The sequence below is a fragment of the Sorex araneus genome, chromosome 1 (genome assembly GCF_027595985.1).
Source record: "Sorex araneus isolate mSorAra2 chromosome 1, mSorAra2.pri, whole genome shotgun sequence".
In the NCBI taxonomy this organism is placed as follows: domain Eukaryota; kingdom Metazoa; phylum Chordata; class Mammalia; order Eulipotyphla; family Soricidae; genus Sorex; species Sorex araneus.
Genome location: NC_073302.1, coordinates 335,630,524 through 335,657,989, shown reverse-complemented (window position 1 = coordinate 335,657,989; position 27,466 = coordinate 335,630,524). Strand labels below are relative to the sequence as shown.

Genomic DNA, 27,466 nt, shown 5'->3' with positions numbered 1-27,466 from the left:
TTTAGTCCCCTAAATATCTTTAAGCCAGTAAGCATCTCACCCCTGCATGGCAATCCCTTGAGGCTGTCACTTACTCAGGCCACACATTCTGGAAGACCAGCACAACTTACTCTTTAAGAAACAACCACGAAGTTCCTGAGGGACAGTACAGGGCTTACAGCACCTGCTCTACACACAGCTGACCCTGCTTAAACCTCGACTGCCACTACTCCCAACGAACTGGAGCTACCCCGGAATAAAGCTCCCGAATGACTGGGCCAGGAGCATGGCTCGGCAGGAAAGTCCATGCCTTACGTTTGTGAGAACTGGGTTCTACCCCCTGAACCATCCAATAAAGGTATAATGGTTTATTCTGAGATAGTCTAGGATAAGGTGCTTGCCCGGCACTAGCTGGCCAGGATTCAAGCCTCAGTGAACAATACAGTGCCCTGATCGCCACTAGGAAAAGACCCTGAGCACAGCCAACACTTCCCCAGTAACACTCCCATGAGTAGGGATGCCAGTCCACAACCAAAGTCTTCAGGTCAGTTCCCCAGGATCCCCCTGAGCAGCAGCAGGATCAGGATGCTGGAAGCCCAGAGGCACCTAATTTCAGTAGCAAAGAGAGCAGAACAAGCCGAACGGCCCCAGAGGCCACGTCTGAAAAGTCACTAAGCATCTGCACGACACTGTTCTTGGAATGCTCTCAGAGACAACTCCATCTCGTTCCCTTCTGCATGCTTCTTTCAGCTGCTCCTTTGCTCACTTCAGCATGCCCTGCACACCCCTCCCTGAAACACTCACAGAGCTGCTTTTGTTTCAAACGGCTCGTTCTTCGCCACCAGTGAGCAGTGCTCTCTGCCGGGGCAGCATCCGCAGTACCTGATATCACTCAAGCTGAGCCGAACTCACAGGGAGGTTCTACCCGCCACCACAAGGCCTGGTTCCAGCACCCAGTCATTCAACACACCCGATCCCCTGCCAAATTGGTCCAGCAAATGTCTATTTTCCAAGAAACCTAAGCTGATTGCTTCTGGTTGACTTCCCTCGTAAGTCATCACCGGCTGTTTGTGTGATGCCCAGGGATGCTGTCCTGAGGCTTGCCCCCTCTGAACCAGGAAGCCTGAGGTGCCAGCACTAAGTGGCACTCAAGCCAGGGCTTCTGCACACAGATCCCGAGAGTCCTCACTGCTAGGAGGAGTGCCAGGTCCCTCTGGGCATGATAGGAGTGACAGTGCTAATGCCCAGCTGGGCCATTTCCACAGCAAAGCTGTAGCTCAAATAAATATTTATTGTATGTGTCTGGCTTTCACACGGAATTTGCAACCTGCCAGTTACCACTGTTTACCTTGGTAGAAACTCACGGGAAACCTTCGTCTGAACAGGCCCAGAGTTTATTTCACTGCCAGATAAACAACTTTCTTTGATAAATCATCCATGTGACAGTGTTCCTGAAGACTAAACAAAGATTTCAAGCGCAATCTATAGGCTTTTGAGAACCATTCCAAAGCTAATGCATGTTTAATTGGCTGCTCTAAGCAGGCTGGGGCAGGGCAAGGGTCTGACATCTCTTTGGCCATTTGTTCTCTTAAAAAAATGTACAGGTTAGAGCCCCTATCTCATTTCTGCAAAACCAGATGAAACTTACCAATATTTAAATGCTCATTTGCTTCTGAATGTAGCCTATTTGGTTAAAGGGAATGCATGTCACAAGTATCACAAGGCCAATGTTGGGGGAAGAAAGGAAAATGGAAATTGCCCATGGATACAATGTAAGAGTATAACATAGAGTCTCAAATCTCTCTTAGACGGAACCTGATAATTATGAAAAGAAAAACTCCTATTAGGAATAAGATCTCTAAAAATCACAAAATACACAAAAGAAAAATTTCAGTGGCACATCCTAATATGGAAATTTAATCACACATCTAAGATATGTGTGTTCTGGAATCATAATTGCCTTTCGCCTTCAAATGTTACATACTATTATTTTTTTAATGTGTTGAACCACCATGAATAACCAAGTTACAAGTTATTCATGACTGAGTTTGAGGCCTGTAATATTCCAACTCCAATCCCTTCACCAGTGTCCCCTTCCCTTAACCAGTGTCCCCAGTTTCCCTCCTACACCCAAAGATTCCTCAGAATTTAAGATGAAATTGTCACTTACCTAAAGCTTGGCGCTCCTAACTAACTCTTAAAATATAGAGGCTTGGCTTGGATTTGGTTTAGTCTGGTCTGGCTCCGTTTTCACTTCAGTTTGATTTGTTGTTTTTTTAAAAAATGCAATGTCTTGAGTCTTCATAAAGCCTTAAATTTTTTTCTAATGGGCTTATAAAAAATTAATTCATCAATTTAATCTTTCACTAACTAGACAATTAGCCAGGGTATTCCACTCTTTCCTATTTTTTTTTTTGCTCAAATACTTTGCCCAAATTTTTGCTTGTGTTATCAGGGCCATAATTCTCTTACCTAGGCTAATTTCTATTCAGAAACAATTCTTCACAATAAAAGGGATTAGAATTACAATAAATTGAATAGCCACCATTTTCTAGGAACTGTACACATTTCACTAATTCAAGTCACATAGTAACAAGGAATCAAACCCACATTTTGCAAATGAGGAAATAAGCTTTGAGAGGTGAAGAGATCTCCTCATGGTCACTCAACTTAAGACTACTGGGATTTGATCCAAGTCTGCCTGGTCTGAAGCCAATGTTCTTTCTATTCTACCACACCTCCTGTCTCTCCACAAAGAATCCAGTGATTGCCAAGAGACTTCCCCGTGCTCAGCAGAGACATCTGCCATTTTCTCTCCCACAGACTGAACCCAGAGAGAACGTGCTGTGCCATTCCCATGGAGCCTCCTCGACCATTCCTGGCAAGATGAGAAGTGATGGGCATGAGAGAACATGAAGGAGGAAGGGTATGGAATCCGGACTGGCTACCCAGGTAAGAGTTGGTGGGAACAAACACTGTTAAGAGGTGCCAGGTGGAGTGGCCTTGGGCAATCAAATGACTAACTCCTTTACCCGCATCTTATTTTTCTGTGTGTAAAATGAGAGTCTTAGGCTGGCTAAATTTTGAGGTCCCATCCAGCTCACTAAATCATTTGAGTGACAGAGGTAAAGAGGTAAGTAATACCGCTTACAAAGAAATGGGCTGCTCAAAAGTAAAGAGAGTAAGAGGGAAGTTGTCTGCCATAGAGGCAGGAGGGGGAGGTGGGATGTGGGGGGAGGGATACTGGGGACACTGGTGGTAGAAAATGTACACTGATGGAGTGATGAGTGTTGGATCATTGTATGACTGAAACTCAAACATGAAAGCTTTGTAACTAAAAAAACAAAAACAAAGAAATGGGCTGCTGATGTGGGCTGTAAATAGTTCTCTTATCCAACTCGTCCCCTACCCTATTTTTCCTGCAGCCACCCTCTGAACAGCTTTGAAGAACAAAGGTGAATATGTCAGTGAATCCATCTCCTTGCTTCACTTCACCATAGTATCTTATATTTATGTTATGTGATAAGGCCCTCATGCTAAGTAAAACAAGACAGACACATTAAATGGGATTCTGCCATTATACTCAGGAGCCAGAATAGTCAGATTCATAGAGACAGAAAACAGAATGATTGTTTTGAGGGGCAGAAGGAAGGAATAATGAAAGGCTATCTTTATCATCTAGGCTTTAGAATTTCAGTTTGAGATGATGACAAATAATGATGGGTGACAGTGATGGTGGCACAACAATGTGAATATACTTAATGTTAGTAACCACACATTTCAAAACGGTAAGAACAGTAAACTCTGTTACATCTATTTTAAAAAAATAATTTAAAAAAAAGGCGAAGAAAGTTAGACCATGGGGCAGGGTGATTCAGAAACAGAGAATCACAGAACTCCCAGCTGGAGAAAAATCAAAGTTACCCAACCCACATGGATGAGTGATTGACCATTGAAGGCTGAATCTCCTCAGAGCTACATTTAACTACAGAGAGGAAAAAAGTAGGTATGAGCCACTCCTGTCCCACCTATATCTGTCTTTAAGAAAGGCAAGAGAAATTGTTCAAAGAGCTGGAGCACATGCCTTGCCTGTTTAAGACCCTGGTTCAATCCCCTAGCATTGCATGGGCCCCTGATCACTACCAGGTAGGAAGTTTTGAAGAGAAGAAGTGAGGGATAATAAAAGGTCATGTAGGTTTTAGAAATTCAGTTTGAGATGATGAGAAATTACTACTATGGATGCGGCCAACCTTGGTTCCATTCCTCCACCCCTCTCAGAGAACCCAGCAAGCTACCGAGAGTATCTCGCCTGCACGGCAGGGCCTGTGGCATATTTGATATGCCAAAAACAGTAACAAGAAGTCTCATGATGGAGATGTTACTGGTGCCTGCTCAAGAAAATTGATGAACAACAGGACTACAGTGTATCTTCTGAAAGATTTATTACTGAGTCTCTCATTTGATATTATTTTTAATGCAAAAATTATTTTTACAATTTTAAATGGAGTAGTCTTCATCATCTCTTTCCTTTCAAGTTCATTATATTTCCTGTGGACTGGAGTGATAGCACAGCAGGTAGGGCATTTGCCTTGCATGTGGCTGACCAAGGTTCGATTCCTCCATCCCTCTCGGAGATCCCAGCAATCTACTGAGAGTATCCCACCCCAGAGCCTGGCAAGCTACCCGTGGCATATTCGATATGCCAAAAACAGTAACAAGTCTCACAATGGAGACCTTACTGGTGCCCGCTCGAGCAAATTGATGAGCAATAGGATGACAGTGACAGTGACAATGACAGTGATAGAGAGCACCAGGTAGGAAGTAGTTTCCCAAGCAAACAAGTGTACAATCCAAAAACCAAAAAGAAGAAAAGCAACCAATCCCACAAGGTACAAAGACAAAAACGAATAAAATATGGTCATGTATATTTTACACATATTTGAATGACAGCCAAAATCAGGGAGGATCTGAAATGCACATACTTCTTTGAAGTAAGGTCTTGTCTGCCATGGATTCCGGTGCTACTTCAATCCCTGAAAAGTGCACCTAAATGCATGTTCAGTGTCCAGGACTATGTTCATGACACCTGTCTTATCATATCTTCACTGAAGCCTACTCTGGGGCATTAGTTGCCATTTCATAGAGAAAAATGAGGCCTGGGGAAGTTCATAATTTGCCTTGTGTTGCAGCCCATGTGCATGGAAGTGGAGGGAGGCCTGCCCTCAGCACCAGGGGATACCATGCTCTATGCATCTATGCCCGGGAGACTGGGCACTTGTGTCCTGTCCCCTCCTTCACTACACGTTCATAGTTCAAGGTGCTAGAGCAGTGTTTCTCCCAAAGAGAAATGTCCCTTGTCTCCATTACCTCCTACCACACTTACGACCATGAAAAGACCAGAGGTACCGCTAGGGTGCACCGTGCTCACCAGAGGGAAAAATTGGCTTTCTTCCCAGCTTCTCCTTGACCTGACCTCAGAGTGCGGTGTGCCCCGCAGAACCTCAGCCCACACTGCCCCAGGCCTGCGTCCTCAGGGCAGGCCCCCAGGTCAGGACCTACTCAGGACTCTCCAGTCAGAGACATGGGTGAGCAAGTAACTGACACCACATCTCACCCAGCCAACTTCAAGGTTTCAAATGCTGGTGCTCGTTGGGCCATGGCCTTGACTGTATACTTCCTGCCAGCCCCTTGCCTGGGAAGACTGGGAATGTATGGAGGGGGAGGGAGCTGCAAACTATAACTACACTTCCAACACACACATTTGTGGCACTGACCCTACTTTACTACACATGAGCTGCCATAACAACTCCTTCCAAGTATTTACAGATCTGTGGATGATATGTATTTTAGAGATCTTCAGTGACAATAAAAAACAGTTGTTTTCTGCCTGCCAACTTCACCCCAGGGTACCAGCTCCTTCTCCCATGTCTATTTAATTTTACTGACTAAAGTAGATTTCTGGATGTTAGGGTTTGGGGGATTTATTTGTTTATTTTTGCTTTGTTTGACATATACATATATAGTCAGTCACCCAAAGCAGTACATGGGTCCTCCTTGAGCTGGAAAAACAAGTTACACATATTCAACCGAAAGGCATTTTCTACTCCTTTTATTAAAAAAGGAAGTCCAATTTCCCTGTCTCTGCCATTCCTCATCATTCATAGACCCATAAAGCAAACTTTTCTCTTATGCTTACCACCATACTAGGGACTACTGAAGTATAAACAGGCCTGAATCTGTCCATTTTAAGACACAGGTTACTTTTCAATTTTACCTGAAAGCAAGTTCATTGTCAGTAGTACAAAATAGAGTGTGTATATCATAATAAAGAGCCATTTTACACCTGGTGAGTGTGGGATAAGACAGAGCCTGCTTCCAAGCCACTGCTGGATGTGGTGGAAGGAACATCAGCTGGTTCAGTTTCTATAGAAAGTACTATGGATTCTTCTCAAAACACTGAGAACTGAGTTTCCATATAATTTAGCAATCCCACTTCTTGACATCTACCCCAAGGGCCCAAAGAAGAAAAAAGAAGAACTATTTCAAAATTTACATCTATGCTCCTATGTTCCTTGCATATATTATTCACAATTGCCAAGATAAGAAAACAACCAAAACATCCACTAATAGATAACTGGATAAAGAAGTTGTGGTATATGGATCAGAGATACAGTGTAGTGGGTAGGCTGCTCGCCATATATGCAGTCAGGCTAGTTTTAGCCCCAACACTATATATGGTTCGTCAAGTCCTACCAGAAATGATCCCTGAGCACAGAGCCAAAAGTAAGTCCTAAGCACAGCGGAATGTGACCCAAACCCTTCCACTCAAAAGAATATTGTGGTGGGGTTGGAGCAATAGCACAACAGGTAGGGTGTTTGCCTTGCACACGGCTGATCCGCGTTCAATTCCCAGCATCCTGTATGGTTCCCCCAAGCACTGTCCGGAGTAATTCCTGTGTGCATGAGCCAGGAGTAACCCCTGTGCCTCACTGGGTGTTACCCCCCAAAAAAATAATTGTGGTATATATACACACAATGGAAAATTAGTCAAATGTAAGAAAAGATACATCAAACAAATTGTCACTACATGGAAGGAGTATAACTCGTGCTGAGTTCAGTCAGAAAAATAGGGACACATACAAAGTAATTACTCTCATATGTTAAATATTGAAAGAAAAGAAACAAGAAGGGAATAACAAATGGCCAGAGTGGAAAGAATTGAGAGGTGGTCTATAGAACTGAGCTTCCCAAGGGGAGGGGGACTGGAATGAATCAGAGGGGACTTTGGGACAGTGGTGAAAGGAAGCAGACACTCTGATGGTGTGTGCACCATTAGAACATTGTATGCCTGAAACTCTATCATTAGCAACATTTTAAATCAATAAAAGTGAAAAGCTGGAGAAGTTATCCCAAAAGGAAAGGCTAAAGTATCTCTGCAGAAGTATATAATCATGCACACTCTACCAGAAAAGCTGAAGGATTCACAGATGTTAGGAAAGGAAGCCAGGGGGCGTGAGCAGGGGGAGGTCTGAGCAGTGGTTGTGGTTCAGATCCTCACATTTCTGGGATAAATGAGTGGGGGTTAGGATGCCAGTGGGCGCTAGGTTGATGGCAGCAAGATTATTAGTGTGACTGCCTGCAAATGTTACATCGGTCTGTTTCAGAGAAAACAGTATCAGCCTGTTGAAGGGCAGTAAAGCAGGCCAGGGGTTTCAGACTGAAGTTTAGCAGCACAGGCCAGTGGCCATGTTGAATTCAGAGACTTTGCATGCTCTAACTACTTGACTTCCTGAGTCCTAAAGCTTGCCTGAGGCTTGTTCTCCTGTGTTCCTGACCATCAGTACACAGGTATCTCCACTGGTGAGGCTCAAGGTACTGAGAAGAGGTCAGGGGCCAAGCTGATCTACCAATTAAAATGCACCCATGGGAAGGTGCCACTGGGGAGAGCAAGTCCAGTGCCTTGAAGCAGTAGAGTCCAGCAGTGTCCAGGCAGGAAGGGGAGCTCGCAGGCTGACACAGAATAAATGCACCCCTGCTCATGGCTCTCACAGAGAAGCTGATCACAGCCTGAGGCCTCCCCAGTCAGTGGTATTAGGGCCACGATGCAGTTTGATCCCTGGAGTGAAGAGTGAAATATTGGTTTTCCCCTCTCTTTCACATAAGCTTGCATTGTGGATTTCTTTGTTTCCTAACTGAATCCCATCAGTGTGGCTGACTGCCTCTCTTACTAGAAATGAACTTAAATCGGAAACAATCTTCTCAACGGGGTTGTTTCTCCCGGGGAGCTGAGCACAGAGCTAAGCTCAAGCCTGCATAGAAAGAGGGGGGAAATCCTATTTATTGTCTTAGATGAATATTACAAGCAAAATAACAAAAAGCCACTCTCTGGAGGTGACCTAAGGACAGTAGTGGAGGGTCATAGACACTTTGGGGAGCACGGGGAGGAATGGAGTAACTCTGTATACCAGTACTATAAACTTAAAAATTATTGTAATCACATTATCCAAACTATAACAAAAATAATTTTTCGGTTTTTGGGTCACACCCAGAGGTACTTAGGCTTTCCTGCTGGATTTGCACTCAGGGATCTCTCCAGGTGGACTCAGGGATGATAGGTGCTGGGAATCAAACCCTGGTCAGTCATGTGCAAGGCTAGTTCCCCTCCTATTATACTATCACTCTGATCCAATACAATAAAATATTTTTTAAGTCTGGCAATACCTGTGCCAAGGACAGAACACTTTTATAGCAAAGCCTAGTGACTCTTCGTCTGCTAATGAGAAAGGCAGCACACTAGAACAACAGAACTCCAAGTGGGAAAGTCAGAGGCCTTATTTATGATGTGCACTTGACAAGATACACTCCAGAGTTTGGAACTCAAAAATTCTAGGGGTAAAAAAAACCTCTCAGGACTAAAAGAGCACAGTCTTAAATATCTGATCGCTCAAATTTGTCAAGGCCTGACTAGTTATTAAAATAAGATCTAATACACCTTCTGTAAGCAGTAAGCATGTGGCGTGCTAACTCAGGAGGTTCCTAGACACTGGGAAAGGACACACATGTCCTAGAGAGTTATCTGGCCCTATATCATGAGGTTAATCTTTTGCATTCAAGTTCTTTCCCCAGACATATCTCTTCAATCTGTGTTTTTAAAAATGCTATTAATTAGCTGCCACAAAGCCCCTAGCTACCAGAATCTTGGTAGCACTGTAGCACTGTTGTCCCGTTGTTCATCGATTTGCTCGAGCGGGCATCAGTAACGTCTCCATTGTGAGATTTGTTGTTACTGTTTTTGGCATATCAAATATGCCATGTGTAGCTTACTAAGCTCTGTCATGCGGGTGGGATACTCTCGGTAGCTTGCCGGGCTCTCCAAGAGGGACATTTACAAGGCAAACGCCCTACCTGCTGTGCTATCGCTCCAGTCCACCTGAATCTTGGTGTGTATCCAAAATTAAGAAGTATTAGGAATTAAGATTGATGAGTTTCAGACAGAACTTGGAGCACAGGACATGAATTTTCTTCTCAGATCTCCTTAACACTAACTTTGGCCCTGAGTTCCCATAGTCCCTTCTGCTGCTAGTGATAGAAACAACTCCAAAATTCTCTACAGTCACTAAGTACTGCTTGGTCGGGATTTTAAGGACTGAAGTATTAAACTTTATTTCCAATAAGTATTTTTATATAGTGCCTAACAGTTCTCCATACCCAGTTAATATTGGATGAATATTATTGGATGAATATATACAAAACTCAAAGCTTGATTGGTTACATTGACCTTGAATTCCATACTAGGAGGGTTCCACCTACTACTTACCTCCACAAACTTTGTTCAAGGTTTTCTATCACATTTCCTAGGGTGCTGAACCTGGCAGAAGTCATTTAAACAGAGAATATCAGCTGATATACTGCCTTTCAGAGCTTAACAAATACCTGGGGATTCCTAAAATGTCAGGGGAACAATTTCTACATTATAAGTGAGCAGGATTATTTATGATATCTGAAATGGATCAACAGAATCTAAAGGTGATCTTTTAGTTTTCCCTCATGAGGGATCCTTCATGAATATAGCTACCTCTGGGCAGGTTCTTCCTGTCTCAGTCACATGATGAAAGTCTACTCAGGCAGGTACACTGGTAAATGGCATGGTATTGGGATCAGTTCACAAGAAACCATTATTAATAGTATTGTGAACCACAGAATTTCAATTTAAAAATTGTTTCAAAGAAGGCTTCTCATTCATGATATTATTTCTCTGCCTTTTTTCTTTATGTTCAACTGCACCTTCAGGAAGAAAGTTCATCAAGAAAAGCTTGTAGCTACGGCAGCCTGAGGTGGGCTATGCACCACAGCCTTCCAGTTGGAGGTGCAGCCTGGGGTTTTCCATTGTATAAAACAAGAATATTAACCTCAAGAGACAAAATACCCTGCCATTAAAAGGAAAGGTTGCCAGAGTTCACATGCATTAGGCAGGAACCCCCAAATTACTTTAAGTTCATTTAAATGGCAGCAAGAAACAAAAAGGTGTGACAAATACCAGCAGCAAAAGGCACAGCAGATACAATTTTCCTAGAATACCCATGATTCTCCAGTGAGCACAACAAAACCTGACAGAGAAATAGTGCATGGAGAAAACATCAAGAAGCTCTCTGGCAAAGGGTTTGATTTGACCAAATCTTGTCTTTGGTCACAATTGCAAATACCTTGAGACCATATCTGTCAAGTGCACAATTTTCTTCAACCTTTGGGTGCATGTACATATGTGTGGGGCTCCTTCAGACACAGTACCTACCAGGACAAGGCAGTTCCAAGCATTTTCTTCTCATTTGTTAATAAACACAAGATGTACATAGTCTGAAAAATAATTGACCCATATCACCTACAATTGCTTTTCCTGGTTTCGGGACACTGCGGAATCATGAGCATCAGACTGTCCCCTGCTGGGCTGGACCTACAGAGTAGGGACTTGCCTGGCCACTTCTCAACTGTCACAGAAATTTAAGGCAGACATGAGGGAGTAGGTCCTTCCAAAGGTTGTGCTTCAAGTTTTCTCTTAGATTCCTCCTCCCTGGAAGGTACACCATAGGCAACCCCCTCAGGTGCTGCAGGGACAGGAGAAGGCCAGCATGCAGAGAAGGCAAGCCTGGGAAGTTTCGCCTGGCCCCCAGCCCCACTCCTCCCCTTGAGACCCCACATATAGTAAGGCAGAAGCCAAGTTAACTTTCATCAAGACTGGCCAGTTTCCCATGCTCTCTATGCTTTCGCTGCCTGAGAACAGCAGCCATTTCAGGAGGGGAGAGAGAGAAGAGCAAGCTCAAAACATGACGCTTCAACATGTTTGTTAACCAGAAACACAGACCAGGAGGAGACAGATCCCAGGCATTCTCTTACCAAACTCGCTCGCACAGAGGTGCTCGATTATGGCTTCAGATTTCAATTCGTTGTCACAGGGAGGACACACAGTTGTGCCTAGACAGGGAGAAACAGAAATGGGAGCCGTGAGTCATGGAGAGCAGAGGACAAGAAGCAACTGCCCCTGGTGGAAGATTTAGTCCAGGGATCAGTCTGAAGAGTTTTCTATTGAGAGTTTTCAATTTTTGAATTGGGGAGAACCCAAAATGAACCTAGGTCCACAAACAGAACAGAATGACTTGAAAAACTGGGAGCAAACTAAATTTTTAGGGTACATTACCTCAACCAGTACTATCTGGGGCTGGGTTAGGTGGATTCTTTTAGTTAGGGGGTCCCTGAGAAAGCACGTCTATCTCAGTGCGGCTTTTCTGTTCTTAAGTTCCTCTCCTTTAAATACCCCCTCTGATTCTTGCTCCCTTCCCATTCTCAAGTTCACAGTAAGACAATCCATCAGTATGTTCAGTTTTCCAGGAGCCAAGAAAGAAACTCAGCCAAACTCACAAGCTCCAGCCACGGGGCCCAGAACAGCCGTCACTAAAGGCTGCAACCAGAGTACCTGCATGCATAGGGCCTGGAAGAGGCACTCACAGGAGCTGCCACATGCCAGGATCGTGCAGGACAGAGGGAGGAAGGCATGCATGCATGCGTGTGTGCATGTGGTGGGAGAGGGGGGGTGTGCAAGCCACTGGGACGTAGCTAAGTCCAAAGGGAGAGGAGACTTTTGAAAACAAGGCCACAGGATCCTCTTCTAAATAAATGACTGCTATTGTAGAGAGATCTCTGAAAGGCAAGGCACTTCTGTGAAGGGCAGAAGGAGGATGTACTGGAACCCCAGGCAGGATGAAGGGTTTAATCCTATTCATCACATGTACCACCATCACCACCACCACCATCTGCGAGCAAACAACTTGGAGTTTCATCCAAGCTCCAGCTGGAGAAACATACGGTCTAGAAACAGGACCTTAGCCCTAAGGGAATTCCATGCCTGGATGCTGGACACAGCACTGTAGGCCACGTCAGTCAGGAGCAGGGGTACACAGGACACACATGCTGGGGAGCAGTGGTGTGCTGGGTGACCTCTGCTCAGGTGTGTCTGTATCTTCACGTCCCCCCACCCCAGGCCTTGGCAGCGGCATCTCCTTCCCCAGTGGGTTCAGCTGTGCTGAGTGAAATGGGCAAAGTCTCCCACTCTGAGTGATAAGGCAGAAGCTGCACTCCCTCCCAGCCTACGCTGCCCCTCAGAAAACTGACACAAAACTACCGAGGGGGCTAGAAATAGTGACACAGCAATGCCCAGCTGTGGCTCTCTTCTCCCAGATGCAGCCTGGCAGAGACCACACACCTTCATCTTTACGTACAGTTTCATCTCTTACTAGTACTCTGGCCCCAACACCAAACACCATCCAGATTTTCAGTGTAGCAAAAACCATAGCCACATCCCAAGCAAAAGGCTGTGTGTCTGTTTCTTGGTATAGGAGTTGCAATTTTTCTTTAAACATAGTCTTAAGAGTTTGTGTTCTGCAAGTGTGTTACTAACAAAAAGTAAAACATGCCCAGAATTTTACACTGTAGTTTTTGTTTCCGGGGGCGGTGCCGGGAGGTAGGGGGCATGGGGGTGTAGAAACCCAAGGAAAGGAAATATGGGAATGTATATACAACAGGAAATTACCTATACTTGAAAAGTGACCTGTGTTTAAGGGTTTTCTTGGTTTAGGTTTTGGGGAAAAAAGTAATGAAAGCAGAAATTATGTTGCTGCAAGGTTCTACAAATACAACCAACCTTAACCAAATAAATGACAGAGTCATCAGCTCAGAAATCAGTGTCCTGGGGTCTCCAGTTACCCCAGTCCAACTGGCACCAAAGCCCTGGAACCCACAAGGTATTTTCCTAGCTCCATCAGTTACATTTGCCTTCGTGTCTTGCAGGCACTCACTAGGGTGAGTTCTGTCCTCCCAGTGAGCTTTTCCCCATGTCAGGTTTCTCGTAGCCAACTCTGGAGCAGTTGATCCAGAGAAGGGAGGAATGTGTAATGCAATATTAATCTGGGCCCCTCTGGGGGCATCCTTGGGGCCCTGAGGCTGCCTCAAGCAGGAAAAATTCAACCGTCATCCATCTGAGACTAAAAGTAAATAGCTATTTTCAGAAGTACTTAAAATAAAGTTTAAAGCAAAAGGAACCAAAACCTAAGTTTTTGTGTTTCATTAAGATTTAAGCACAGTATGAAGACAAAGTCCAAGAATAAAATCAGGATGAAGCAGACCTTTAGAAAGGAATGCGCTGGGGCTAGAGATGGTACAAAGAAGGGGTAAGGCACCTGCCTTGCATTGCTTCTGATCCCTTTTAATCCCTGGCACCACATATGGGTCCTTGAATGAGGAGCAACTTCTGAGCACAGAGCCCGGAGTAATTCCTGAGCATGGTTAAGGATAGCCCAAAAGCTCTCTTCCAAAAAATTTAATGCACACATACAAACACATGTGCTTTCATGCGCAAGCACACACATTCACACATACAGTCAAGAATACTCTCTCACACACACAAGCACATATACACGAACACAAAAGCATGTGCCCACATACATACAGCCTCACATAGACACACACATTATGCACAAACACAAAAACATGATAAATGCAAGCAATCATACAAGCACACACAGAGTCCTGACCAGTTCCCATACTGGAAGAAGGGGCCCAGGAGAGGCAAAAGGAAGGTGCCTGCCTCTGAAATATGCCACTACAAAAAAGGACCAAATGACAGCATAGACCACATCCTGAACAAGAAAACAGACTCAGAGTATATGGAGGTTCATCACCCATATCAGTAAGATGTGGCAAGGAGAAGCACCCGTTTCTCAGCCTGAGTGTGCGGTCTAACATAATTGGAGTACATGGAAAGAACTTCAAAAAAAGAACAACTGCTGCTCCCTAACAGACACCAATGCCTGAGGAGGAGATTAGTTCAGACTAATTCCTCCTGGTAAAGTTTGCGTTCAATAACATGTGACCTACCCAACACTCTTAAATCATGCATTCCCATGTATGCAAACAGAAATCAACGCACAGCATGCAGAGATATATTACTCTGGAAATTTGGTTTTCACTTGAGGAATAATTAGTCCATGCACTGTTTTCATCTAACAGTAAACAGTAGCAGATCTTATTCAAGAGCCAGAAGCCATAAAGTTATGAGAAACAGTAGTTTTATCTATCTCATAAGCCCCTACATATATATATATACAAAGTGTGCATACACACACACACACACACACACAGCCCTCTCACGTCATGTTTATGGCAATCAGCCAGACAACTTCAGAGGGTATGAGGGGCTCACAGACATCAAGGGACAAACCAGCATAGCCTCTTACTAGAGACAAAGATGGAGCACCAGTTCTTAGGTCCTACACCTCACACCTGACTGGCCCCTTCCAGCTTTGTTCTGTTCAGCAATGGTCTCGGGAGATGACCATATGAGCTCTCTTGGAAGAGAGGAAAGGACTGAGAGGGAAATATAAAGGATTGGGCTGAGGCAAAAACAGATAAGTAAGCATCAGTCAAGGAGTCAAAGAGTTTGAAAAGATAGTTCCTCACATAGTGTTCCCCCAAAGGTCCTCCTCCACTGCACGTCCACGGACTGTCCCAGAGAAACATCACTGGGAACTCCCAGGCAGAGGTGGCCCCAGCCTCGAGGGCAGGGCTCACTAATCTCCCACAGTCAGCTGAGGAAGGGGAAAAGGAATATCCTACGGGCTGCAGGCGATGATCCTTCATAGAACACAACCTGCTTTGTCTGCTCTAGGTAATTGCTTCGCTCTGGCTCTCAAAGAACTGCTTTTCCCAAAGGTTAACCCTGTACAGACACATGCCCAGGAAACAGCAGAGGCGCCAGTCCTCCACCACCTAGTCAGGGCCCTTGCCACCCAACATTGGTCTCTAGGAACTGATCTCCACCCAATCTAAAATAACCAAGAGCCTTTCAGATGCAATGCCTCTTTACTCACAGGTATCCCAACCTAGCTGCAGTGCAGCACCCCTGAGTCAAACATTTCTCTTTCGGGAATCACTTTCAGAAAAGCTAAGTCCTAGGGACAATGATGATGAGCAACGGGCATTTACTGTTGGATGCAATAACTTTGTACATCAACACCATAATCCGTAACAGTTATAACCATATTACCTAAACTATAATTTTAAAGATTTTGTTGCTGTTGTTTTGAGCCACACCTGGTGGTACTTAAGGGTTACTCCTGGCAGTGTTCTGGCAACCACATGTGGTGCCAGGAATTGAACTGGAGTTGGCTACAAGGAAGGCAAATGACTTAACCCCTATACTGCATGTCTCAGTCCATTAAAAGAGAAATCTTAAGATAAGAAAAGCTAATTCGGTAAGCACTTGGAACCCTCACCCCACCCCCAAATGCCTTCCTCAAAGAGGTCTAAGGTCAGGTCTTAAAGTGCTAGGTACTAAACTTCCCGGAGTATGGCTGTCCAGCCAGATTATCTCCACATCTTTGAGCCACAACTCTGCTATCAAAAATTCAGAGCTGAAGAAGATATTTAAAAAGCCAGTTACTCTGTTGGGTCTTTTCCGTGGGGGTGGGGGGAGGGTCGAGAGAGGAGGGAGAGGAGGGAGCTAATCTTCTTCGTTTGTTTTGATTGTTTTACTTAGACTTTTTCCCCTCCATTTCCTTAGGGGAGAAAGAAGGGTTCTGAAGGAAATCTTAAACTGGTTAGGAAAGTCTCCAAATTGGAGAGCCTCACTCCCTAAGGAGAGATGAACAATGCACTAATTACACTCTTATCTTTCTAATTACCTGAGGATTTGTGCAAATGAGAAGCGCAGAGGGGATGCAAGAATGGGAGATAAGACTTTCCATCCCCCATCTCTAAGACCGCCAGCGCGGCGACCCGAACGCGTAGACAAACCGAAACCCCGTTTCTAAACTTCTCGGCCAGGTCTGCAATAGTCGTGGAGCTGCTTGGTTGGAAGGGGTTTTGTTTGTTTTTCATCACCGAACCGATGGAAATAAACAAAGATACTCCTTAGCCTTTCCTCGGCCTTTCTCCAAGCTTTGGGGTTTGGTCCCGTGCGTGCCTCCGTGCACCCCTATGCCACGACTCGGGACATCCTGTCTCAGGTGCTAAGGGAAAATCCAGAGGAGGCAACAGCTCTCTCCCCTTTCCTCAGCGCTTAACACTTTGTTTCAGGTGCGGGAAATAGACTGAACCGACCCCAGGAAGAACATCCATGCCCCTAAGTCGGGTCGGGAGCGGCAGGAGGGGACGGGGAGAGGGCACCTGGGGGCCAGAGAATCGAGGCCAGCAGCTGGGGGACTGCAGGGAATGGGGAGCGGGCACCTGGGCGGGAGTGGATGGGGAGTGGGCACCTGGGGGGCGGCAGGGGATGGGGAGCCGGATACCTGGGTGGGAGGGGATGAGTACCTGGGGGGGGGATTGGGCACTTGTGGGCGAGGAAGTGTGAGCGGGCACCTGGGTGGGAGGGGGTGGGGGGCGGGCATGGGGAGGGGGACGAGTGGATAAGGAGCGGGCACGGGGCGAGTGCATGGGAGCGGGCACCGGGGGTGTGGCGGCAGTGGATGCGAGCGGGCACGGGGCGAGTGCGTGGGCGCGGCGCTGGCTACCCCATGGACCCAGCCGAAGACGCGCATGGGGTCCGCGCGCCCAGGGCCGGGCGGCTCACCTTGGGGCCTGGAGACCTCGGTGGCGTTGGGCGGGGTCATGGCGATGCAGACGTCGCCCTCGGGAAACTTGTCGCACTTGAGCATCTCGGGCCAGTAGAAGCCGAAGAACTGCATGACGGGCTCGCAGGAGTCGCGCACGGCCTCGCAGAGCCAGCGGCACGGATAGATGGGCCGGTCCAGGCAGACTGGCGCGAAGAGCGCGCACAGGAAGACCTGCGTGCCCATGTGGCAGTTCTTGTTGAGCAGGGGCACCCAGCTGCTGGCCTGCTGCTTCACCTCGGCCATGGTCTCGTGCTCCAGCAGGTTAGGCAGCACCATCCTCCGGTAGCCCACGGTGTGGCACAGCCGCAGGTCGGCCGGGATGTCCACGCACTGCGGCGGCTTGCTGTAGAAGCGCCCGCTCGGGTACGAGCCCACGTCCGACTGGAAGCTCACATAGTCGTACTCGCTGGCCGAACCCGCGGCCAGCAGCCCGGCGGCCAGCGCCAGCAGCACGCTGCCCATGCTGCGGCCACGCACGGCCCGCGCTCCGCGGCCAACTTCGAGGAACGTCCCGGGACAAAAGGCGCCGGCGCGGCGCTGCCCCGCGCTGCCCGGCGCTGCCCGGCCCGGCCCGGCCCTGCTGCCCGCCCGCGTGCGGCCGCGCTCGCGCCTGCCCCTGGGGCCCTGGGCAGCGGCGGCCGGAGGGCGCGAGGAGCGCGGGGTTGCAGGCTGCGGCGCGCGGCGGGCACCGACTCCGGGGCGGGACCCGAGTGCCCGGCGCTCCCGGGCAAAGCCTCTCCCCGCGCAGCCAATGGGCGCCCGGCGCCCGCGGGCCGCTCTCCCGCAGCCAATCGCCGCGCTCGCCACGGGGCCCGCTCCTGGGGCTGAGCACAGGTCACACCCCTTCCAAAACAAAACCCGGTAAACAAATACAGAAGGGGGCCACGAAGGAGAGGCGAGGGAAGAGGGGCGCGGGCCGAGCGCAGGGGGGCGAGAGGGAAGGCTGGACTTTGTCATTAACTCGGACACACAGCCGCAGAGAACCCGGGGTGGTACTTGCAGACCCCTGACATCCTGAAGATTCTTTTTTCCCTTCTGTACTTTTTCTTAATTTCAAGGAACGACCCAGTGGAAGAGCCGCTCACCTCCTCCGTCTTGTTCTCTGGACCTGCACTCCCAAGACGAAGGCCCATGTCTCAGCACCAAGGAGTTCAAGAGGGCGAGAGAGACCAAAGTCTGCCTTTAAATGCCCGGCGGGTGGGCTTGCCTCAGCAAAGGCAAGGAAAGTGCAGTTAGGACCGCGCTGCTTTAAAAAGCAGCACCTTTCCGGCTAGATGGTGCCGCTCCACCAAGAGCAGGCAGTAGGCAACGTGGCACAGTATGGCAGAAAACATAGTTTACAAAGAAAGGTGTTAGCCTTGGTCTGATGGGAAGAATATCCCTAGTCAACCCCCAGCCTCACTGCACGTCTGTGTGTGCAGGCATATACACACTGACATGTTTGTGGTGTAGAAAGCCAAAACATTAAAAACACATGTGCACTTATCAGTGTGGCTTGTGTAAATATCAAGCCCATCACTCAGGCACACATGCTACATTCAGAGCTGGCTCCGAAACTCCAAGTCAAAACCAAGGGCTCCCATTGTGCAGAAAGCAAGAGGAACCCTTCCCAGAAACAGCTTTGTCTTCTTGTTGAACCACCCCCCTTCCCAGGAAAGAAGTCTCCCTGCCATCCTCCACCTCAGAGTTTCCAGAAATTCTTTGTTTCAAACATCTTCCTGTGAATGAGGGTCAAGCTCCAGAGAGCGGAGAGTGTGACCATGATGGATGCCAGGGACGGGAGACTACAGCAGCACTTCATAAAATTTGCTGACTCTCCAAGTTTCATGTGTCCTGGACTGGGGGTGGAGGGGGAGGAGGGGGCCGAAAACCCCTGTCCCAGCAATGTGTGGCTCACCGTGTGGCAAACAGGCCACAGGACTTGGAGCACAAGGTCAACAGAGATGACACTGCCTCATGGGGCCAACTTATTTGTGAAGTGCTGGGGATGCTTGCTTTGGCCTCTGCAGGCCTTGTTTCTGAATGGACAGTGTCCAAGTAAAACTACTAGTTTGTGAAGAAGCAAAACTATTTTTCCTTAAAGCACTCATGCCCATGCAAAAAAAAAAAAAAAGCGAGTCTGCAGTGTGCGCAGTAAGCATCTGCAGATGGTCACCTTCTCTGTCATTTCTAGGCTAATGACAAATGCACCCAAGCAAGAGGCACAGAATGGGGAGAAAGAGCTCCAAAGATAAAGGAAGGCTTTGGATGACAAAGGGTTAATCCCCAAACAATGGGGAATGCAAGGCCCTAGAAGCTGGGAGGACATTCCTCCCAGAGAACAGACTGCAGGAGACCAGCAACTGTGTCTCAATTCAAGCAACAGTGACAGGAAAACACTGTTTGGTGAGGGTCCTTTTCTCTCTTACGGCTAGGCTCTCAGTTCCAAACCAAATGTCTCTGTTTACTCAGTCACTGGAAAAAGTTGTGTTTGTAGATAACGTCCTCTCACCTCCCAGATCCAGCTGGGGCTACTCACACTTGCACCGTTCCCCAGGGTCTTGGGTTTGTCTTCCCTTGAAAATCTGGAAAATTTTCCAGGTGACTCAGCGTCCACCTACCTGGGCGGCCCCTTGTGAGGAAGGAGCACGTCAGACTCATTCTTGGAAAGACACAGCCTGTGTCTGGTTATTCCCTGTAGATGTTTGATCATCTAAGACTCCAGCTCCCCCAATGGTATTATTGCTTTGGAGAGAGGGCTCTAAATCATGCAAAGGACAAAATGGTCTCAAGAACAGCTGAAACGTGTTGAGACTCCAGAATGCTGACTCGCAAGTTCCAGCTAGAAAGGAAGAACCCTAGTTTCCATCCCTGTGACATACTTGAACCCACACCTCAGGAGTTGGGCAAATAACTTCCCACTGTTGGTTATGAAAGAGTAGATTGAAGATCTGTTTTAGAAGCACATGTAACTTTTCTGTTCTTTCCCATAATATGAAACTTTTTTCAGTTTCCCTTCCCTAAGGGGCAAGAAGGTGTGAAGGAGAAAGTTCTAGAATAAAGTTTCTTTAAACCTACTATTACTATGACATAGGTTTCAGACACCAGGGTTCTTGAGAGCCTTGAGCCAGAAACACAGATCGCCTCCTCAAAAAAATTAGATTAAACAGGACTAAATGCATATTTAAACTTGGGTTCATTTTTCCTTTTGAAAAGTTCTGCTTTTCCCACACTGCCAGGTGCCCGTACATGAAAGTTGGAAGAGCTTTCCCTATTGCTTCATAACCCCAGCCAAGGGAGGCGTTCTTCATCTTTCCTCTTGCCCAGAGCCAACGGTGGAGCCAAACAAGGTTACAGAGGGCCTCCAGGGTGCCTACCTGGTGGCCTTTTCCCACACACAGCGCGTCTGCTATCTGCTCCTAGAGAAATTGGTGGGAGGAGCTTTTTCAGCTGCTTCATTATCTGTCCCATTATCGTTTTAGCCGTAATTTTTATGACACTCTGTAAAGACACACTGAGAATCCTCTCACTCAGCCAGGAGCGCCGACAGGGCAGGGCAGGGCGGTTCTGTACAGGTAGGACAATGTGTTGTGGAGAGAAAAATAAGTCAGGAACTACCAACTGTGGCCATGGCTCTGCTCTGGGCTCTGCTGCTTGAGGGCCAGGCAAGTCTCGCACAACCCCTCTGGATTCTCATCTATAGAATGGAGGCTTCACATCTGCCCTGCTGCCTCCGAAAGTGAGAAGATTGGCAGCGGTGCTCTAGGGAAGCAGGCCTTCAGAAACAGCACACTCACGCGCTCCCAGGAGCAAGTCCCTTCTCTGGTCTCCTTGGGTGGGGTTGCAAGTGTGGTGCTCAGCCTGTCACTGATTTGATCTTTGGTCTCAGGGATTTGCAGGAGTCTGGGAAGATTCATCAAAATTCAGAGTAGAAGCCAAATTCGACTCCCACCCACTCCCAGTGTGAGTAGACCCTCTGCACCTCTCAGGGGGGTGCAAGTGAGGGGGCGGAGGGAGATTGATGCAGTTAGCAAATATATGAGCACACAATAGTGTCGTGGAACATCTGCAGCATTCTGGATGGAGAGAGGCTGGCCTTCCCAGATGCCATCAATGAGCCTTTCAGCGTGTGGGGACAGAACCACCCACCAGGTGCAAGTAACTCTTGAAGGGAAATTCTACTCCCTACTACACCCCCACCCTCTATCAGCACCACTTCTCAGCACGCCCTCTGAGCTCTCACTTTCCAGATGGCAGTGAGCAAACTGAGTTTGCAACCTTTATTCATCTATAAATACATAGCTGAGGGATTCATATACTACCTCCCATAAAGGAGGTGACTGAAAACATATTTTAGCATGGCTTTTAAGATAAAAACAGAAAAATGTAACTAATTATTTCTCTGAGTAAAACTCTCCCAGACTTTGTGATTGGGCCCTGGAAAAGTCCAGCCTGCAGCAGGTCATCAAGGCCCTCTGAAATCTCTCCAACTTCGGCTCCAACCCCTTTCTCTGGTACCATCCCTGTCTCCTGGCTCAAAGAGGTACTTGTACTTTCCAGCCCATCACCTTTCACTTTAACCCAACACATAGAGTTTTCAGATTTAGAAAATGAAAATATAGAGTGCCTGCTAAAGTTTGAATTTCAGATGAATAATATATAAAAACTTAGTGTATGCCCAAATATTGCATCAACATACTTAAATTGCAATTTTTCTACAATACATGAACTTTACATTGAACTGAATGCTCTGTATTCCATTCAGAGAATCAGCCTGGTAGCACCTACTCATCCGCCTAGTGTTATCTCGGATCTGCAGGCCTAAATGGTCTCCTCTCTGCCCATCACCTCCTGCATCACCTCCCCAAGTCTGATTGACCATCTTTCCTCCCCTCCTTGCACCCAGAGAATCTGTAGACAAGCAATTGCTGCACTTCTGTAGATGTTTATAAATGCTGGCTCTGGGGTCTCAACAACACCAAATCACCGGGATTGCTTGGAGGACCAGAGTCTTGTATTATTTTGTCTCTGCTTCCCCGAAATCTCAGCGTGTGCCAGAAAAAAAAGTGAGCAATTGAAAAAGATCTCCCTGCAAAAAGAGACAGAGGGCTGGAGCAATAGCACAGTAGGCAGGGCGTTTGCCTTGCATGCGGCCGACCTGGGTTCGATTCCCCGCATCCCATATGGTCCCCTGAGCACCGCCAGGGGTAATTCCAGAGTGCAGAGCCAGGAGTAACCCCTGTGCATGGCCAGGTGTGACCCAGAAAGCAAAAAAAAAAAAAAAAAAAAAGACAGAAATATGCAATGATTGGCAAATACAGGAAGCACCCAGGCTGAGAGAGATTCTGTACTTAGCATTGATCTTACACTGCATTTCCTGGGAACCAGGCATTAAGGAAGTATGAATGGCTCTCATGGTTCTTTTTATCTAGATCTGAGTCCCTACAACATGTCCTACAAGATTGTGAGCAGAGAGAAGGGTTTTGAGTCTTTTCTCCATCTGTCCCAGAGTCATTCCTGTGGGTAGATAATTCAACTCTTCAGCTGACTTACGATCAATTTTTCTCTCCAGGAACTGGGAACTGTATGGAGTAGCGTAGCTGGATCAAAGATTAGGGGGCAGGGAAGGGGGAAAATGGAGAATGGAGTGACCAGTTCAGATAGTAAAACTGAACTTTCTACAATTTCTGCCAGGGTAATCCTTCATCAAAACAAAGGCGGGGGGCTGGAGCAATAGTACAGCGGGTAGGGCATTTGCCTTGCACACGACCAACCCAGGTCCGATTCTCAGCATCCAATGTGGTCCTGAGCACCGCCAGGGGTGATTCCTGAGTGCAGAGCCAGGAGTAACCCCGCTGCATTGCCAGGTGTGACCCATAAAGCAAAAAGAAAAAAAAGGAGGGTGCCTCAAAAAAACAGGAACTTATGGAGGGTTTGACAGGGGAAGCTAGACGGGGCTTAAGGTGACAATGTGGGTGCACAGCCCTGGTTTCTAAGCTCCAGGTCCCACTGAACAGAAGAAAGGATCTGTCAGGAGTTGCTTCCCTCAGGAGATCCTGGGAGTGCGTGAAGCGGCACATGCTGGGAGATGAGAGCAGGAGCTCGGGAATTGCTGCTTCCCCCAGGGAGTCCAGACTGGGGCCAGACTCCACAGCCTTTCTCAAGGGCTGCAGCTTCCAAAAGAAATGAGATGCGTGGGGAGAAGAGGAGAGCGCCCATTTTCCTACTCCTGTTCTGAGAGCCTCCCCCAAAGCTTAGTGTTCTCTCCCTGGTGGTGAAAGTCTCCCCTGAAGCTATGCGCATAAGGCCCCCTCCCCAGAGCACTGTTCATCTGGGACAAGAGTGGGAACTCTGATCTTTGAGCCTTGGGGCCTTATTTCCACCACATGGAAGTGCCAGAGGTTCCAGCAGACCACAGGACAGGACAGACTTAGGTCAAAACAGGCCTTTGCAGGCGGCTCAGCTGCCTGTATTCTGGGCTTTTGCAGGGATAGAGCCAGAGAGCAGTTAGCAGCTCTGGACTCTTCCTGGTAATTTGTCTAGCTGACTCTCCCAAAGACTGGAAGGCAACCGGGTTTGGAAAATGGGAGAGGGTGGAGAAAGAGACGTGGGCCAGTGTCTGGTGTTGTCTGCCTCTGAGGTTCTGGGATGAAAGAAGGGTCGGGTAGAGAAGCTCCTGCCTATGGGGGTCAGAGCTGGGGCTTAGGACCTCAGTAAAACTGTACAGGTTGCACAGGTGATCACAGTACTCTGCACAGAACCTGCCCTCATGTGGATACCCAGAAGAAACACCGCTGGGGAGGAAAGGCACGCAGAGAGAAGGTCCACTCTATACCCGTGAGAGAGAGGGAGGCAGCTTTGAGGTGCTGGGGCTGAAGCCAGTGCTGCCCTCTAGAACCCAACCATTTTGAGAGGCCCATGATTTTCCCAATATCACACTTTTTTTTTAATTGAATCACCGTGAGAACAGTTACAAAGCTTTCAGATTTAAGTCTCAGTCATACAATGATCAAACACCCATCCCTTCACCAGTGCACATGTCCCACCACCAGGAAGCCCAGTATACTCCCGTCCCACTCCTCCCCCTACCTGTGCAGCAGATGATTTTCACTTTACTCTCTCTCTACTTTTATTACATTCCATTTTTCAACAGAATACCCACCATTATTATTTGGAATTTTCCCCCAACAGCCAGACCTGTCGAAAAGGCATCATTGGATAATTTGTTTTCTATTGCTGAGAATGAAGAACATATGATGTTGCATGGCTGCTATAGTGGACATGCAATTTTAGATTTCTGGTATTTAATAATTAAGTCCGGAAGGATTTCTGCCCAAAGCTGCTGGGTTCCGAGATTGGTTTGTGTGCCTCTGGGATCATGGCTGTTCAGGAGTCGGAGGGGCCGTTTGTATGCCTGACCCACCTGTACAGCCTACAGGCATGCACCAGCCGGAGCTCCGTCTGGGCCAGTTCCCACACAGGGGAGTGGAGGGGCAGCTCCCCATGGCAGCATGCTGCCTCACACCTCTGCCTTAGCCCGGGTACTCTCACAGTCCACATACGAGACCCTTCTGGCCACTCCCTACAGTGTCCAAGTAGAAGTGGGAGGGCCAGTCTTCTGTGTGCCCCTGCCCACCAAGGTCATTCGAGAACCTCACCCCACTAGCTTGCAGCCTGGGGATCCTCTAGAAGCTTCTTGAGGACAGAAACTTTATTTTTTGATTTTGGTATCACCAGTACTGGGGCTGGAGCGATAGCACAGTGGTTGGGCTTTCGCCTTTCATGTGGCTGACCCAAGTTCGATTCCTCCACCCCTCTCGGAGAGCCCGGCAAGCTACCAAGTATCGAGCCCGCGAGGCAGAGCCTGGCAAGCTACTCGTGAGTATTGGATATGCCAAAAGCAGTAACAATAAGTCTCTCAATGAGAGACATTACTGGTGCCCTCTCAAACAAATCACCAGTACTGAATCCAGCCTGCCACACAACTAGGAGGTACACTTGGAAATAAAAACCCTGGATGAGACTAATAAGTATTCTGTGACCTAACTCTTAAGAGAGGGAAGAAAGTAGAGGCTGGTAAATGTGACACCTAGAAAGCATTTGTAAACAGATGGCTTTGGGTTCTGGAGAGATAGTACAGGGCTTCACAGATGTGCCTTACATTCTGCCAGTCCTGGTTCAACGTCCACCACCACATTGACCCTGAAGCATTGCCTCTCCTGGGGCAGTCCAGGAGGCCCTGAGCACTGCTCGGTGTGGCCCTGGCAGCTTCCAGTGTGGGCGGCTCAGATAATCTCTGACTCTGTAGGGCTCAAACAGCAGCATATTCTGAGCCTCTCGCTGAACTCCAAGCTAGGTTGGTCAAGAATCACTGAGACCCCTTTTCCCAAAATAAGAGTGAGAGACCATAACCTGGACTCTTTCCTTTTATTTGTGCCTGGAATTCAGGTGTGATATAAGGAGTTTCAGCAACTGTCTTATAACCATAAGACCAAAGGAGTGAGAATAGGCACATACAGAGGAAGAAGTTAAGGATATAAAGCGAAAAATGGAAGAATCTTGGTTCAGAAGGAATTACCACACAAGCATGAACTATGCTCCTTGAGATTTCAGACCGATATTCTCTCCCTTATGTTATTAAATGAAAGACATTTGGAGGTTCTTTTAGATCAAAGCAAACCCACCAAATTGTATAGCTTAGGATTCTAACAGCAGACAGGAAGCGCACAGACTGAGAGTTCACCTATTTCTTCTTTCCTAGTACATGTCTAATGAGAGTGAGGCCCTTAGTAACCAACTCATCTGGAATGTGCATTTTAACAGAACAACTAGGTGAATCCTCTGCACGCTGAGGGCAGCTTGAACACATCATCCTAAGAAACTATTCCATGTTCCTGAAACATTTTTATTACTATATCCCTCTATGATTCTCAGAATTTCAAAATACCTAGTTTATTTTCCTGCTTTTGTTTAGGGGCCCATGAGGGCTACTCCTTACAGTATTTAGCCAACACTCAGGCTGAGGATGTGGTAGCACTTGGACCCTGTGGTACCAGACTTGAGTTCTGGGAGGTCATGTGAACTGGACCCTGCCCTAACCTCTAACTCTATCCCTGGTCCGCACACAGTTACCCCAGTTTCTCTGCACCCCTCACCTTAGCATCCCATTGACAGGATCTATCAGCCATGGGTAGAGCTCTCAGACAACCCTTTAACAATGAAAGCGAGCAGAAGACTGGACCAGAAACTCTCTTTTCCTAGAGAAATAGAGTGCAGGGTGTTGTGAACTAAAGGGAAGCAGCCTCCCAACACTGCTCTCAGCCCCTCATGAGCACACCACACTTCCTCTCAGCCTGGCTGTCACAGAAGCAACTGTCTATCTGCGGCTTTCTGGAACCTCCCACAGGCCCACACTGGAGCATATTTCGTACCTATCACCATAAAAACTTTGCTTTTGATCAAATTCTCAAACACTCAGAGTGTGACAAGCCTCTCCAAGCTCCAGAAAAGCACCATTTGTCTATCAAACTCCTTTGTTTTTTCTTTCTAACCAGAGTCATACTTCTACCTTGCTTAAAACAGAGTAGAAAGCACCATAAATAACAGCTTCCCAAGTAGACCCGCGCAGCCTGGGAGTGCCTTCCAAGCTCTGCACTAGCCTCCAGACGCGAGGGTTTTCCATCCATAAATACAGAATTGGCTGCTTCCTAAATAGCCATCTAGTCCTTACCTCCCTCACTTCAAGTTCCTTTCCTTGCCTTTATCACTGGAGCTTTGACAGAGGAATAAGATTCCTCTGAAGAGAACAATGCTCTGCATCCTCCTTAATTTTAACTCACCTAAATTCTCTAATTTGAAGTTTTATTTCTCTCCCCACTCTCAAGAAATTGCCTCGTTGAAATTAGTGGGATTTCAAACTTGGCATTTAATTCCATTTTTTCTTTTCTTTTGACATAAACTTCACCTGGACTGGTCAGTGGGGAGAAAGGAAAAGCTAAGGTATATTCCTAAATCCTTAAAACAGTGACAGTAGGAAAGAAAGTTACACATCAGGGATGACTGAGAGGTGTGTATAATGTATATTGGATCAGGGGTGTCATGTGTGTGAAGCAACAAGTTGGAGAGACAATGGAAGGCCTTGCATTGCCAGTCAGGAGAGCATGCTTCCTCTCACATATTCATCTGCTTATTCTCCTTCAGGATCTCACAGAAACCAGTGCACATGTTGTGGATATAGCCTCTGAATAAGTCCATGTGACCCCACACCCCGTCCACTGTCTACTGTAGCTTTAGCACACAGACAACCCACATTCCCATTTGGTCAGATTGGGGGCATTCTCTCTCCCATC

At 47.3% G+C, this 27,466-nt stretch overlaps 1 protein-coding gene across 1 annotated transcript in view; it reads right to left on the bottom strand.

Annotated features, from left to right (window-relative positions):
- SFRP1 (secreted frizzled related protein 1) overlaps positions 1-18,271 on the bottom strand; it is a 48,723-nt gene extending 30,452 nt beyond the window's left edge. Inside the window, exons 1-3 of the mRNA XM_055128337.1 lie at positions 18,224-18,271; positions 17,096-17,981; positions 11,371-11,448 (exon numbers count right to left, since the gene is read on the bottom strand). Of these exons, the coding sequence (XP_054984312.1) occupies positions 11,371-11,448; positions 17,096-17,981; positions 18,224-18,271 (1,012 nt within the window). The remainder of the gene's footprint in view (positions 1-11,370; positions 11,449-17,095; positions 17,982-18,223) is intronic.
- Between the last annotated feature and the right edge of the window lie 9,195 nt (positions 18,272-27,466).